Below are 17,239 nucleotides of genomic sequence, written 5' to 3'. Positions count from 1 at the left end.
ATGAGATTTCCAGTCAGTCAAATTGTGTAATTTCTTTTGGACTAACGGCTACTGTCTTGCCATTCTATTGGTTTCTTTTAATTGATGACCTCATGTTAATCACTTTAAAGATATAAGAATAATGTAGAAATGGCTTGGTATTGCATTCTTTGGAGATTTTTTTTAAATTCAGTCTATCTTATAACCCTCTCGATTTACTGATGCTTAGCTATTATTGACAGCTATGGTGCTACTCATCAATTCCACTTTAGAGAAGAGAGCAAAAGGACACGTCATAGAAAAAGAAAAAAAGAGCAGACAAAAGTACCAGGCATGCTTGGAAGAAGTCATCCATATCAATCAACTAGCGGAAAGCATCTTCTTTTGGCACAGTAGACCAGTGGTCCCAAACCTTTTGGGCACCAGGACCGGTTCCGTGGAGAAAGGATTTTCCATGGACTGGAGGGAGTGTGGCTTTGCATCTTGTGGATAGGGCTTCACTTGTTTGCACGGCCTAGTTGCTGGCATGCTGTGAACCAGTGCCAGTCCATGGACCAGGGGTTAGGAACCCCTGAAGTAGACCATAAGAAAATAATGCAGGTGTGTTAGATAGAATTATTTGCAATTATGTACAATGGCATTCTATGACACTCTTAATTTTTTACTCACTAGACTCTTTTGAATTAACAAATTGGAAAGCTTCAGTATTGTAGCCCTCAAGCTAATGAGCCAGGCTTATAGCACCTGCAACTATATTTTTGAGACGCCCAATATAAGCGATCCCAGATCCACAGAAGAACGATGTCATTATCTACATTTTTTAAATAAAAAAATATATCTTTCTGACTATTTTTTCTTACCATGCAAGTATTGTTAGTGCTCTATGTCTATGTTATATATACTGTGCTCATGCAAGCAAATATGAGCAATTTCTGCAATTTTCCTTTGCTTGTGCAAATAATACATCTACAAAGCAATGCTGAATTTTTGGGAAAAATTGCCGTTGCTCTGAAACTTTCACCATAACAGTACTATTTGTATGCTGAGCACAGAGAAGGTTTGTACATGCAACCCAGAAGCAACTATGTTTGCTCTTGCCATTCTCTTCTTCAATATTTACTATCACGATCCGTATTCTGTTAATAAGTAATTATCTCTTTGTAAAGTATACTAGGGTAGTTGTTGACAAGGACAAGGGGGGGAAAAGAAAGAATGCCTCTCCTGACTTAGCGAAGTTGCTTGCTTAATTTTGAAACTGCCATGGTAAAGTGATTATAAGGAATGCTTTATAGATGTGTATTTAACAGCTTTCTAGGTAGGTAGGTGGGTGGGTGGGTAGGTAGGTAGGTAAGAAGAGAGAGAGAGAGAGAGGAGGGGGGAGGGAGGGAGGGAGAGAACAAAACCAAATATGAACTTTGAATTAGGATAGCAGAGAAATACTATGTGACTTCACATTTTACATCTGCAACACTTATCCATTCCCAACTAAATTGCCAAAATCATTAATCAGAATTAGTCGAAGTTTTGAGATCACTTCCGGTTCCCGGAGGCGACGGACGTTGCCGTCCGCTGCTCGTCTCTCCGGTGGGCTCCCTTAGGGAGCACAGGGGATCTTGGAGGGACCACCTGCCGTAGGGCGGCTTGCTGGAGCCCCCAGAAGCAGCGGCAGCCATAAGGGGGGTTCCATTCTCGCCCCAGGAGCCAGGGAGCGAAGGGGGGCACATGGCGTAGCTGTCGGCTGCCTGCGCCTTCGCCGAATGGATTCCGGAAGGAAATAATCAATCAGAAGTTGCAGTGAAGTGCTGGAGGTGAGAAGTTTGCCCTAATCTCTTTTAACACCATTTAATGGATGAGCAACAGCTATTTGCAAGTTGTGGATTCAATCTATTTGAAGTTTTAAGATTGGAGGGTTGTTGTTTTTTACCCCCCTCGGTTAAAGCGGCATTTGAACTATCTCTCGATCTCGGAATGGAGTGAGAGAGTAAAACATTGAATTACCCACTTGTACTAACTATGAGAAAGATTTACATCACAATTGCAAGAAGTGATTCCTGAGCTGTTTTAAAAGCCTTATGGAAACTTTGAATGCTTTGCTCCCTGCTTCCCTGTGAGAGGCGGAGCCAAGATGGCTCACTTCCTTCTTCTTCTTCGCCCTAATAAATGAAACCAGCCTTTTGAAACTACCTTTGAAGAAATTTCTGGCTTTATATTACTATTACCTCCCGAAGGACTTCTGGAGCCTCCCCTGTTTTATGCTCTTTCAGGATTTGGATTATTTGACTCTCTTCTTCTGGCTTGGAAATGTGACTGAGGATTAACATTCACTTCTGGGCTTGTCTGCCTCCTCGGTATCATCCAACTGCGCACTCCACAGATGCCATTTCTTCTGTATAAGGATTTACACTTATCCCTGAGCTTAACAAATGGGGCCCAGAAAACCTCGGCACCTGCCTCCTCTGCATCTAGCCCAACGACCCAACAGACAAAAACCTGCATTTCTCCTTCCTCACAGCTTCTCAACTAATTTATTCCTGAGAAACTTTCTGGAATAGATTTGAAAAGTGCATACAAAGAGAATGAGGGAGTAAAAACTTGTGTGAATGGAAACCTACTTATCTAACATGGGATTCCAGTCCATATTTTAGACTTATATGCCACTTCACAGTGCTTTATACCCCTCTCTATGCGGTTTACAGAGTCAGCATCTTGCCCCCAACAATCTGGGTCTTCATTTTATCAACCTTGGAAAGGCTGAGTCAACCTTGAGCTGTTCAGAATTGAACTCCTGATGTGAGTAATTAGTTTGCCTGCAATACTGCATTCTAACCACTGTGCCACCATGGCTTCTATCCAAGTAAGAAAATCATTCAGAACTAGGAATTCTACTGCAAAGTGGCATTGGAGCAGTGGTGCAGTTCAGCCGGTTCTATCCGGTTGGGGGGACCGGTAACGGTGGCAGTGGGAGGCTTTGCCCACCCAACTGGACGTCATCACATCCTGTTTTTGATGCTGTGAGCATGTGCAGAAGGTCCTGCACATGTGCAGAGGTGGCGCATGTGCTCACATTTGCAAACCGGTAGCAAAGCTAAATTGATTTCACCCCTGCATTTGAGTTATCTCATTTGATCCCTGCAACATAAACAGAGCTTGGAGGAAAAGCATGTCCCTTGCTCAAAACTAGGGGAGCATAACAGCCTGCATAGAGACATACTGTAGGTTGAAAAAAAGATAATCAATCTACAACTGCCACCACCATAAAATATTATCTATTTGGGAAAGATGTACCCCAAAAGTACATTAACTAGCTACATGTCTGTGTGTCTACATATAGGCTGCCCACATAATGTGCATAGTAAATTAATATATATTGTTAAAGTATAACTTAGGAAATGTTCTTCACAATACTTGCATATTATAAAAAAAGATATGAATGGTAGCAAATGGAAAGTTTGCAGACATTTTTCTTTTCTTAAAAAAACATTAATCACAAAGTGATGGAATGAAATAATACATGAAAAACACATTACTATGTTTAAAATATAATAAGTAATATAAAGCCATTTAATGGTAATCTTCATGCCTCTATTCAGATGTATCTTGCATTCTGAAATAATGAATGGCATTTCTTTAAATACTGAATATTGATGAGAGGTGGTTCATTTTCTCAGCTTCAGATTGGTTTAGAGCAGTGTTTTTCAACCTTGGCAATGTTAAGACGTGTGGACTTAAACTCCAAAGGCTGCTATCTGGAGGACTCTGAAAGTTGAAGTTCACATATCTTAATTTTGCCAAGGTTGAGAAACATTGAATTAGAGGAATTATTTGAGAATCTTCTTCCCTGGATACCCCTTACCAAATATTTTTCAAATGAATGGAATGGAAGCCATTACAAATATTTAGAGTAACAAACAGGCCTGTCACCAGATTTAAGAAATTTTATTCTTATTGATCAAGTATTTTACTATCAATATATTCTCCCTTTCTCTTTGCAATTACTCCCAAATTTTAGATGTGAAACAGTTACAGCAAACATCATATTAGATGAAACATTTTCAGCTATACAACGAAAGGAGCTGTACAATATAAGTGTACTTCGAATATATACTTCTAAGTACCATGGAGATTTTATAAAATTAATCAAGAGTATTGTCTTAACTGATCAATCTGTACAATTATTTAATTAACCATTAAGGCCAACTATCCTGGCATAATTATTCCTCTTAGATTGCTTTCATTCCAGACATTTATATGGAAGATCCTGATGGATTCTAACAATTAACAACAACAAGGAAGCAAAGCCTGTAGGCTTGAGGGTTTTATTTTTTTTATGTGCAATAAGTACTAAATCCAAGCAGCAAAAACCTATTAAGATATGCTCTTGCCTACAATTTTCAATCAGGCACTATATTGTTCAGGGAGGCTGAGTGACAGCATAAGCACTACACAAGGGCTGCAGTGTATTCATTCGTTTTGTTCAAGACAGGCGTGAGAACATAAAGTATTCAACTTGAGGTCTTGATTTAGCAACGCAAGGAACATGCTGAGTTCAGAGAGGTGGTTGCCAGAGCTCCTTTGCTCTGTGAAGCAGCGATGATTCCCATGGATTTACAAGATAGGCATGCAAAAAAACCACAAAGCCACCTTAGTATAATTGCACTTCTTACTTGGAGGTAGATCCGTCACTTTAGGAATGTGGAAACATTCACGAAGGTGTTTTAGCTCATCTTCTTCATCTAAGCGCAGAGCGACTTTCTTATCTACCGGACTGCACGCTAGTTCGAAAGCAATTGTTTCTATAATGCTTGCTGGTGAGACATGAGAAGGCAGATCCATTTTCAAGGAACACATTTCTTATTCTAAAGACAGAGAGACAAAGGGAGAGAAAAAGAAATCTCCATTTAGAGACTATGCCATGCATATGGGCTAGTGTCTGATGTGAAGATTATAGTTATGTATGAGCAGTCAACTACAAGCTTTTAAAAATGAAAAGCTTGGCAGTGTGAGAGAAAAGTGAGAAACTCTCAATTCCAGCATTTTTCAAGGCAGCAGACTGCTGTAGCCTCGAAGCTATTAGTTTTAAATATAATCTTTCCCCCATAAAGCTCTATATCAGCAATTTCTCTGTTCTACCACTGCTTCAACAGCAGTAACAAATTCTATAGTGTCGTTCACACTTGCAGATTCAGAAAGCTGCCGGCAGCATGATTGCTTCCACAATCTGTGCTCCTGAAAATAGCAGGTGTATCACCACATTTAAACTGACGTTTTTCAAGCTCAAGCCGCCTTTATGCTCTTTGGCATCTTCATTTACAGAAACTAAGAATATAGAAATATATAGATTGGAAGGAATAACTACAGATGGGTAATCTCAGACTTCCATAAGGTTAAGGTAAATGTTCCCCTCGCACATATGTGCTAGTCGTTCCCGACTCTAGGGGGCGGTGCTCATCTCCGTTTCAAAGCCAAAGAGCCAGCACTATCTGAAGAAGTCTCTGAGGTCATGTGGCCGGCATGTCTCAATGCCAAAGGCGCACAGAACCCTGTTACCTTCCCACCAAGGGGGTTCCTATTTTTCTACTTGCATTTTATATGCTTTTGAACTGCTAGGTTGGCAGAAGCTGGGACAAGTAACGGGAGCTCACTCTATTACGCAGTGGTAGGGATTTGAACCACTGAACTGCCGACCCTTAAGAGAAGCTTCACTGTTCAGATCGGGAGCATCACAGGCTTTCGGAGGCATCGATGTTCCTTCCCGAACCAAGAATGGTTTTCCACTTGGAGACCACTTCTACATTTTGTGTTCATAAAAACAGGGGAAAAAAACTTTGATTTTTGGTTTTGATGATCAGAATGTTGCTTAGAAACAGCGAGTATTGTTGGCTGGCATAGTTGCAGTCTCAATGTTACTTTTTACTTTGAATTTTTACTAATTAGTACAGGTAGTCCTCAACTTACAATAGTTCATTTACCGACCGTTCAAAGTTAAAACAGCATTCAAAAAAGGGACTTATGACCATTTTTCTCACTTACAATGGTTGCAGCATCCCCGTGGTCAAGTGATCAAAATTGAGATGCTTGGCAACTAACTCATATTAATGATAGTTCCAGTATCCCAAGGTCATGTGATCTCCTTTTGCAACCGTCTGACAAGCAAAGTCAATGGGGCAGTCAGATTCACTTAACAACCATTTTACTAACTTAACAACTGCAGTGATTCACTTAACAATTGTGGCAAGAAAGGTCATAAAACAGGGCAAAACTCACTTAAAAAATGTCTCACTTAGCAACAGAAATTTGGACTGTTATGATCATTAGTCAAGGACTACCTGCAGTGTATCTGCAACCTCAATTTTACTTTTTACTAAGTACTAGCCATTTACCTAATCACTAAAGTAAAAAAGTTGAGATTGCAACTACATTTTAAAAAAGTTGAAAATCACTGGGTTTTTTTTACTTTCCCCCCCCCGTTAAACTCACACTTATTTCCCTTCTTTTCCCCATTGTCGTATTATATTTATTTCTGTTTGTATGTTATGTTAACATAAATGTTAATTAAAAAATTATAAAAATCAAACAAAACCAGAGAACGGTAATCTAACTAGCAGTTTATTATTTCTCTTCTCCAGGATGAATGAAACTGATTGTCAGCGTTCCAAATATCATGCAGAATTAAATCATTGTCCAAGGCAAAGTGATCCTTAAAACTCCAATTTAATAAGACAGGAATGTTGGCATTATGCTGTTGAATCTCAACTCTAACGTACATCCGGTGAATTCACCCAGTTAAAAGTTCATCATCTATCCCTAGTTACCTGCGGCCTAGTTACCTGCGGGATCGCATCCTCCCACACACATCCCTGCGGCCAATCCGCTCTCACAGGGAGGGGCTTCTCCTGGTGCCGTCCACTAGGCAATGCCAATGGGCGACACCAAGGAGTAGGGCCTTCTCTGTGATGGGCCCAACCCTCTGGAATGACCTCCCCCCCGACATTAGAACCACCACTGACTTCCGCTCCTTCCGGCAGAAACTGAAGACACACCTGTTCCGACTGGCTGGCCTGGCATAATTCTTAACGTCACCTCCTGGCATATATATTTTCTACTGGTTTTTTAGGGGACTTAATTTTATAGGACACTGGGGTTTTAAATTTTGTATATCTTAAATTATTTATTTAGCAATTACAGTTGTCTATTTTATCCTCCTCTTATTTATGTATTTATCCATCTAATAATTTTAATTGTTTTTATGTATGATGTTTTTGATATGGACTGTACACCGCCCCGAGTCCCTTTTGGGAGAGGGGGCGGTCTAGAAGTGCTAATTAAATTAAATTAAATTCAAATTAAATCCCCACACCCCATAATTCATCACATGGTCCAATCTTCATCCTCCACGCTGGCATGTACACCCCTCTTCTTCCGGCCAGGTGTCGAGGTGCGGAGACAAAGGACGACCTTGAGCTTCTAAGAAATCCATAACAATACATTCCACAATCCTACTCCTTTCTATTCCCCCCTCCCAACTACTATACCAATGAAACAGCATAATATATATATATTAAATATGTGGCAGGCCAAAGATCCTAAAAGGAACAGAATTACAGGCCTGACACTGATCTTGACTGCTATGCCTCTATTCGTTCTGTTTCCCTGGCCTATGCATTGCACTGCTTGCCTTCGAAATTTGTTCTGCATAGTCCAAAACCAGAACCAAGTCCTACATTAACCTAACATTTGTTAACTACTACACTTAATAATAATCTATGATGGGAAATAGCATCTTAACACAAAAAGGAGCAGTAATGTTGTGTTTAAGGTATATACTTAATGCTTCTTGGGTGCAAGTATTTCAATCACCAATTGCATTTCCAGCAGAATATTTACTGTTTCAACATTTTGCTTCACTAATAAGACTTCCTACATTTCTTCTCCACCTCTCTCATCTTTTGATTCAATTTTAGTAGAATTCTGGCAACTGGAGGATTTTAAATGGAGCAAAATATTATGGTTTCTTAGCAAATTCCAGTGATGGCTAACCCTTTTGTCATCACACATCGAAAGAGCCCCCCTGGGTGTGACCCACTCCCCCTGCGCCTGTGCACGTGACCCACCGTGCCCCATTTTGGCCCTAGTAAAATGAGCCGCGAGGGGCGCACCCTCCCTGCCCCTTGCAGACGTGTGCAAATGCACGTATGTTTCCCGCGCAGTGGAGCTGAGCTGGGGTGATGACTTGCATGCCTGCAGAGAGGGCATCATAGGCATATTCAGTACCTTTCTCTCAAGCTTTCTACTCATAACAAAAATCAAGCAAAATCTATGCATTAATCTGAAAATCAACTGTGAACTATAACCATAGCGACCATGATAAATAGCAAACCTAAGACGTTGCCAAAATGCTTGATAAAAGAAGACATTTTTCAGATTGTTGTTTTTTAAGTATATACAAGTAACAAACTAGTAATCAGATTTCATTTGGTGTTGTAGTTGATTAACTACTGACATTTACCATAAGCTTTATGAAAGAATTCATTTCTTATAAGTTCAGCATGCAAACCACTGAATACTAATTATATCAAGAATAACTTATGGCTTACATATATTAATTGCTGAAGTTTTCCAACTCCAAGCATAATAGGACCCATCTTTTACTAACTAAGTTAAAGCATTTTCTAAACTTAGTGGCGTGCTAAGAAAAATGTTACCTACTCAATGGCACCATCAAATTGATCATTCATCCCCACCACCATGCTTTAAGGGGAAAAGTTGAGGAAAGTGAGAATTGGAAATGTCAGAAGAAGAGAAAGAGCTGAAGATTAATTTGGAATGTGCCCACAAGTACTGATGTGTGTGTGTGTGTGTGTGTGTGTGTGTGTGTGTGTGTGTGTGCGTACATATGTACATACATGTATGTATGTATGTATGTATGTATATGTGTGTGTGTGTGTGTATGTGTGTGTGTGTGTGTGTGTTTTCATAGATTTTCACAGGTGTAGGCCTTGTTGTATTCTGGTCTTTTCCCATGTAAGATTGAGATTGTCTTGGCAACGTTTCGGCGAGGTCGCACTCACCATCTTCAGGCTGGGTTTTGGACTTAAAGCGTGGTCGGAACTGCCGTCTTTCTATAAATCTTGGTGGGGGGGTGGGGGGTGCTGGCTTTGTTTCAGTAAGTGGAATGATTGGTTGTGTGGTTGCATCATGATTGGTAGATTGGTGCTGATTGGTGCTGGCTGTGTGTCCGTTGTTGTTTTGTCTTGTAACGGCTTCCATAATTATTCTTTTGTTGAAGTGTTCAGTTTTGGAGATTAACCTGGTTCCTTCAAAATTAATTTCATGCCCTGTAGCTTTAAGGTGTTGGAAAAGGGAGGAAGTTTTTTTTCTTTTTTTCTTACTGTGTTCTTGTGTCCTGCGATGCATGCATTTATTCTGTTTGTTTGTCCTATGTATGTTGCAGGGCAGATTTTGCATGGTATTTCATAGATTCCTTGGTTTAATAGCCAACATCTCTATGGTTGTACAATCTGCAGCCCACAACCATAGAGCGTACTTCCAGAGCGGCATCCATCCTCCATGCTTTGAAAAAAAAAACCAAGCGGTGGACGGCGCCAGCAGCGCAGATGCCCTTCGCGCGAGCGGGGAGAGGAAAAGCCGCTGCAAACTCCCCTCCAGCCATGCAGAGCCCCATTCACTCACCTAGGGGCATTCCGAAGGCACCGAGCCACGGGACGCGGAGGGCGGCGAACAGGCGCTCGCGTTGCTTGGTGCCTTCCGGGTACTGCTAGGTCGGTCAGCGGCGCTGTACCCGGCTGGAAAGGGGGGTTGCCGGGCGGCTGCTCATAAGCTTGGTCACCTCATGGCTGCTGCGTTGCTGCTGCGACAGCGCAACACAGCCATTCGACCCTGAGGCTGTGCCCGGCTCTTCGGGAGCCCGCTCGCAAGAGAGCAGCTGCCCAGCAACCCCCCCTTCTTCAGCTGGGCATAGCGCCGCTGACTGACCTAGCGGTACCCCGAAAGCACCAAGCAACGCAAGCGCCTTTGCCCCCACCTCATTCCCGTGGCTTGGTGCCTTCAGGATACCGCTAGGTCGGCGAGCGGTGCTCTGCCTGGTCGGAGGGGGGGGATTGTCCAGAGGGTTTATTTTCGAGGGTGGGCTTATATTTTTGCGCATGCGAAAAATGTCGCAAGGGTTTAGTTTCAGGACATGGTGTATTTTCGGGGAAACACGGTAGGAAAGGACAAAAAAAGAGATAGGGATAAGCTAGGAGAGATCTAGAACCATACTAATTGCAACATTTGGGTATAGAGCAGGAGAAAGAGGAAAATTAGGAAGGCATGCTCAACTATTGCTGCCATCTAGGTGGGACATCATAAAAGTAAGGTCTAACTGCTTTGATATTTCCAAATTAAGAGATGAACAGATACTCTTAAGTATGTAAAAGACAAAAGAAATCTATGCTATTGTAACTTTACTCATCAAAAGTTCTAAAGTAAGTTTCTCATAAGTAAAAACTGCAAAATTACATACCACACAAAATACTTGCAACTAATAGTGCTGAAGAGCAAAGAAATAAAGGAAGGTAAAAGAGAGAAAGGGAAGAAAAATCCCAGTCTTTGAACTCCTCAGTCTTTGAACTCAATAAAATGGAATTGCAAGTTTGCTATTTAAAAAAGCGAACACTCTGCTGGGTCATTCAAGACAAAGGCAAAATAAACCTGAATATCAACATAGATTTGAAAATGAAAGAAATTTTAAAAACCCAACGATGTGTGCAAGTAAACAAGGGTCGATTTAATACTAGACTCTGAGCAACAACAGAACCTGCCAGTGTCAACATGTAGGAGAGATGAGTGGCATAAAAAATAAATAAATAAACAAATAAATATAAACGATCCACCAAATAACTGAAAGAGCTGAGAGAACGTAGAGACTCTTCCACTTCATTGAACATGAGTAATAAGAAACATAGATTAAAAAAAATGAGAAACCTTATTACACATAGCTAATTAACTCAGACAATACATGACTTTTATAATCAAGAGTGTCAAATGCTGTACGCAAATTTAGCAGCAGTTATTTTTCTTAGCCACCAGCAAAATTACTGGCTTGAAGCAAATATAAAGACCTAGATTTTCTCCTATGCAAGAGAGATAGGATGGATGATCTGGAATAGATATATCTAAAGGCTTCATATTTTTACTGACTCTCAAAGTACTTTTACTTGGTTTTTTTTCTTTTAATGAATGTCTCTGTTTTTATGTTCACCATACAGAGTTTCTCAGATAGATGGGCAGCCAAACAAAATGTCTAAAGCAGTGATGGCGAACCTATGGCACGCTGCCTTGTCAGCTGGCCAATGCGCATGCACGCGCTGGCCAGCTGAGTTCACCCTTTTTAAAAGCCATTTTTTGCCCTCCCCAGGCTCCAGAGGCTTTATAGGAGCCTGGGGAGGGCAAAAACAGCTTCCCCGCCCACCCCCAGGCGCCCTCCGGAGGCATCAGGGAAGCCTCCAGACAGTCCCTGAAGCCTTCGGAGCACTCAAAATGATCCTCTGAGCAAACCAGACTTCCAGTTTGCGCGGAGGGTCGTTTTGAGCGCTCCGAAGGCTTCAGGAACTGTCCGAAGGCTATAATCTATAATTCTATAAAGCCTCTGGGGCCTGGGGATGGCGAAAAAAGCATGTAAAAATGGGGGGGAACGCCTGTAGTGCGCACATGTGCACTGGGGGTCGCACATTGCATTATGGATGTGGCATGCCTGCACATGCCCCCCCTGTGCTCCTCTCACTTATGGCACGCGAGCCAAAAAAGGTTCGCCATTGTTGGTCTAAAGAAATAAACAATGTGGACAACAGAATTATAGTCAGCTCAGTGAAATTATCCATGTAAAATGCAATTAAAATTATTTGTTGAGAAATATATATAAAAGACGACGACAATGACACTAGGTGATAACTAGAACAAACTGTATCAATTTGGGACAAAAAGGAGAATGTGCCATCAGAGTATTGCTGACACTACTTTGATAGCGGATTTCCAAGCTTCTGTAAGGAATTTGTTTTCATAAAGTTTTTTTTTATTTTTCATTTTCATAACATATAATCCTATGTATACAATTACATAGCCAACATCATTTTGTATTATTAAATGTTTACATCAATTCATCTTACCATCAACTCCCCATAAGAAAAAGAAGGGAAAAAAAACAGTTATTGGCTCTTCTGCTCTCCATGCACTATATTTGTGCGTTCACTTTCTTCTCCCTCTCTCATCCCCCTCCCTACCTCCTTTCGTCTTGCAACTAATAGTGTCTCTCTGCCCTCCTTCCCTTCTCTCCTTCCCCTTCCTCTCTCCTACTCCTCTCTCCCCTTTCCACTCCTCATTTCTCTCCTCCTCTTCCCCCCTCCTACCCTCTCTCCTATTCCTCCCTCCTTCCCTGACCTCTCTCCTTTTCTTCCCACTCTTCATCTCATTTGCTTGGTGTATTTCAGCTTCTGAGCAAGCTCCATTTTATGTTGATGATAATTACAGTTCCTTTTCAATATACCTATTTAATTTTAAACATATATTCTCCACCTTTTAAAAAAAAGAAAGATAGAACAAAAAGGTATACATATATAATCATTGTACTTTTAACCCCTCCCCCCGCCCAAGCCTAATTTTGGTCGAGATGTAGACCTGATTACAATTCCCAGCTATATTCTCATCATTATCTTTGTATAATTATACATCTTTACGTGCCCCCAATTTGTGATTCTGCCTTTAAGTCTCAATGGTTTCTCATTATAAGTGTATTTCACGTTCTAATTCCAATTTTTCCATGTCTTGGATTAGATTACCTTTAGTTGTCTATGAATGGCAAACCTCGCTGTTCAATATTCATTTCAATTCCCTTAATCTATTGTATAGAACAGTGATGGCGAACCTATGGCACGCGTGCCACAGGTGGCACGCGGAGTCATTTGTCAGGGCACACGAGGCGCTGCCCTGTCAGCTGGCCAGCACGAATGTGCTTTATAGGCTTTATAGGAATCTGGGGAGGGCAAAAAGAGCCTCCCCTGCCCCCTCCCCTGCCCCCTCCCCGTAGGCCCCCTGGAGGCTTCATGAGCTTCCCTGAAGCCTCCGGAGCACAAAAAAACGGCCCTATGGGCAAACCGTAAGTTCGGGAAAAGACTTCCTGTTTGTTTGGAGGGTCGTTTTGACTGCTCCGGAGGCTTCAGGGAAGCCTCTTGAAGGTCCCTGAAGCCTTCGGAGTGCTTAAAGCGACCCTGTTTTCACCCTCCCCATGTTCCTATAAAGCCTCTAGAGCCTGGGGAGGGCGAAAAAAGCATGCAAAAATGGGGGGGGGTGTCCCGCCTGTAGTGCGTGCATGTGCACTGGGGTCGCACATTGCATTATGGGTGCGGCACGCCTGCACGCGACCCCCCTGCACTCCCCCCACTTATGGCACGCAAGCCAAAAAAAGTTTGCCATCGCTGGTATAGAATAACAAACGGTAAACATCTTGCTTTATTTCATAATCTTAAAAGTTCTATGTATATCCATGTTTCATATATTTTAACCCATGCTTAGTTGTCCTCTGTTGTCGTTTCCAGTCAATTTGCCACTCAGTTTTTTTATCATGTATAAAAGTGAATGGCAAACCTCTGCTTTACAAACTCCCCATGTCAGTTTCATATTTATCCACATTCCATATATTTTGGGCTTTGCTTAGTTGTCTTTTCATTCTTATATTCAACCAGTTAGCAACTCCATTTTATTGTCATGCTTCTGTAAGGTAATTTAAGGAACACCGTTAAAATATGGGTTTAAGATTAAGTGTAATGAGAATCAAAATAATGATAACAGGCATAGAAACATTAGAATTGACAATGAAGATCAATCAGCACTGAGATGAATAAAGTGCAAAGGGGCTACTTAAGTATACTGTATATGGTCAAATGAGAAGAAATAGGGTCAAGAATGAATGAATTCACAGTGAAAATGGTTTATATACAAAAATAAGTGACTATCAATAAAGCAGTATACTGAGATGGTTTGATCACATAGAGATAATGAAAAACAAATTGCAAAACCAAAAACCTCAAAGAGTGAATGGGTCAAAAGGAAAAGAAAGGATAAAAAAAAAGTTGTAGTTGGATGGATTGGCTGCGATTCTCAGAAAGAGAAGTTTAAAAAAACCAAAAAGCAAAGTGTCAACTCGCAAAGCATTCCTGACCTGCTCTCAAGTTGCCCTAGGCAGGGAGATAAGGAAACGAGCCTCGCAGCTTTGAGGGAATTGCATTTCAGTCAAAACAAAAGCACATTCCACCCATCTCTATGTCAAGGCCATCTCCACGGAGTTCCACAGTGGCCGGAGGGGGAACAGGGCCGGAGCCGTGGAGTGAATTAAGTGAGGGCAGAATTGGCTTCACTTGGAACGTGCCGACATGAAGCTCCTAATAACTGGATTTCTTTTGAAGCTTGGCTCAAGGCTCATGATTTAATTAGGGCTCCGGTCAGAACCCTGACACAAAGTATAGAGAGATATGTGGATAGTTTGTGAAGATTAAATTACAGGTAAGCCTTGATCTAGGACCACAACAGAGCCCAAAATTTCTGTTGCTGAGACAATTAAGTGAGTTTTGCCCCGTTTTACGACCTATCTTGCCACAACTGTTAAGTGAATCCCTGCAGTTGTTAAGTTAGTTAACATGGTTGTAAGGTGAATCAGGCTTCCTCATTGATTTTGCTTCTCAGAATGTTGCATAAAATCACGATTCCAGGAAGCTGCAACTGCCATAAATACATGCCAGTTGCCAAGCATCCGAAATATGATCATGCAGCACATGCAGATCCTGCAACAGTCATGTGAAAAATAAGTCTCTTTTTTCAGTGCTGTTGTGACTTAAAAAAATTGTAAGTCGAGGACTACTTGTAAATGGAGAGAGGAGTACTGAACGGTATTGGTATAAAGTTGTTTTAGCTAAACTTCATTTTCTTTATCTTACACCTTTGAATTTTTGGGCTGTTTCATTTTCTGTACTCTACATAACTCTACTAATCTTGGAAGGGAACATCCTGATGGATATATATGTAAAAACTCTGGAATAATTTGTTGCAAATCGCATTTAAATGACCAAATGATTGAGTACTGATTTTTTTCCCCAAGCTGTCATTTCATTTGCTATCAGTTTTGCATTTTATAGAACTGGACAGCGAATTTCATTACATCTAAATTTGTAATTATATTCATTTCTGAAATACAGTGTTAAAAGCACAAATCTTCAATTTATGAGGGCTGAAATGGAAACTACTGATTAAAATGTACCCGTACAAAATAAAATATCTAATGTAAAGATCAATCCAATTTTTAATACACACTTATTAAGAGGAGGGGTTTTTCAAAAGAAAAAAAAATAAAGAATTAAATAATTTTAATGTCTTACTTTGATTTGAACAAAATAAATATTTAATTCACTACATTCAGCAATATTTTAAAATGCTTTACTAGAATGATAGTAACAAAATATTACAGGAAATTAGCTTTTAAAGAATTACCAAGTTTCTCCAATGTGTTTTATACTTTTTTGCTATTCTCAGGTCAAGATGCAAACATTACAAATTGTATCTCTAAATTTTACTCAGCCGCTTGTGACATTGCCAAATAAACAGTTCTTATGGATAAATAATTGTAATAAATAAGATTTAGACAACTTGCACTAAAGGGAAAGGGATAAGTAAAATACTACTGTATATGATTATCAAGTAATAGAATAACAGAATAACCTTGGAGGTCTTCTAATCCAACCCCCTGCTGAAGAGGAAACACCATTTCAAATAAATGGTACAAAAGTAACAATTGCAATATAGTTTATGTTTACTACTTTATCTTTTCAATTTCCACTGAATTTTCTTACACACGTGATTGTAAACTCAGTGCATTTTTATTTTGCTTTTTTTGTAAATGAATTATCTTAAATTATATTGACCAACATTAAGGTCTCTCCAGTTCCTCCCCAATTAATAATTCCTCTAACAACTATTCAAATTTCTTGTCAAATATAAAGCATTTTTTCCTAATTATTGATTCCCTAACTAAAAACAATTGTGCATGTCTCTGTGAAACCAAGATGCCAATGCACTAAATCATACAAGCACGGCTCAACAAGATTGACATTGCTTACTGAAGAGTTATGTGGGACAAAGCATGTTATTTTAATTTTGCTTTCCAACTCTACGTTTTGCTTCTCCTCACCCTGCAACCTTATTTCTAAGAAAGTTTTTTTTTTCTCTTACCTTAACTTGCAGGAATTGCTGTTTTTGATTCATTCTTTCAGTCCCTTATTATTAAAGTCCAGCTTATCCTTCCCCTTTTATGGCATGTTCTGTTTGTTATTTCATCATTTGTACTCTGATCTTCCTCCCCCAACTTTTTATTGCTTTGGGTTTTCTCTAGCTTGCTTAATTTTTGGGCAAGTGCCCGTCAAGATACACCAGACTGGGAAATCAATGCCATAAAAGCCAGTACTACTTTTAGTACTGTAATTTTGAAAGTCTCACTGACTCGTTCCTTTCATTTTCATGTTAGTTAGCCTTGTTCAGATGTTTTACTTTATTTATTAAACTTCATGCAGGTAGTCCTGGACATGATAATTGAGGCCAAAATTTCTGTTGCTAAGCAAGTTATTTGTTAAATGGGCTTTGCCCCATTTTTCAACCTTTCTTCTTAGCTATTAAATGAAACATTGCAGCTATTAAGGGGATCACATGACCTGATTCACTGCAACAGTTAGAAATACATGCCAGTTGCCAAGCATCCAAATTTTGATCATGTGACCATGGGGATGCTGCAACAATCATTAGTGTGAAAAACAATCATAAGTCCCTTTATTCAGTGATGTTACTTTGAACGGTGATTAAATGAAAAGCTGTGAGTTGGGAACCACGTGCAATTCCATCCATCTTGCCTAGAAGTGACTCAAGGGGTCTCATAATCAATACAAGCAACAATGTGAAACTTTAAAACATTTCATCAATCAATAAAGTGATTTAAAAATTAACAAAGATGAGGAAAGGAGCAAGATGCACACAGGGAGGAGGTAGTTTCAGTGGTCTCCAAACTTGGCAGCTTTAAGACTTGTGGACTTCAACTCCCAGAATTCCTCAGCCAGCTAGCTAGCCCATTGGGGCCCCAGGCAAGTTGGCAGAGCCACGTCTTCAGGTCCTTCAGAGAAGGCCAAGAGGAAGGAATGGATCTCACCTGGAGGTGGGTTGGTTGGCTTGT

At 40.4% G+C, this 17,239-nt stretch overlaps 1 protein-coding gene across 2 annotated transcripts in view; it reads right to left on the bottom strand.

Annotated features, from left to right (window-relative positions):
• The window catches only part of KYNU (kynureninase), a 121,593-nt gene that overhangs the window by 98,741 nt on the left and 5,613 nt on the right, over window positions 1-17,239 (bottom strand). Inside the window, exons 1-2 of one of the 2 annotated variants that reach the window (XM_081935116.1) lie at window positions 16,252-16,445; window positions 4,644-4,835 (exon numbers count right to left, since the gene is read on the bottom strand). In XM_081935116.1, the coding sequence (XP_081791242.1) occupies window positions 4,644-4,827 (184 nt within the window). In that variant the 5' untranslated portion in view covers window positions 4,828-4,835; window positions 16,252-16,445. Of the gene's footprint in view, window positions 1-4,643; window positions 4,836-16,251; window positions 16,446-17,239 lie in introns of those variants that run through there. The other variant, XM_081935115.1, reaches the window with a different exon arrangement.

Source organism: Natrix helvetica (genome assembly GCF_964273705.1).
Source record: "Natrix helvetica genome assembly, chromosome: 1".
NCBI lineage: Eukaryota > Metazoa > Chordata > Lepidosauria > Squamata > Natricidae > Natrix > Natrix helvetica.
The sequence above is the reverse complement of the archived record's forward strand: the minus strand, read 5'-3'. Positions and strand labels throughout refer to the sequence as shown.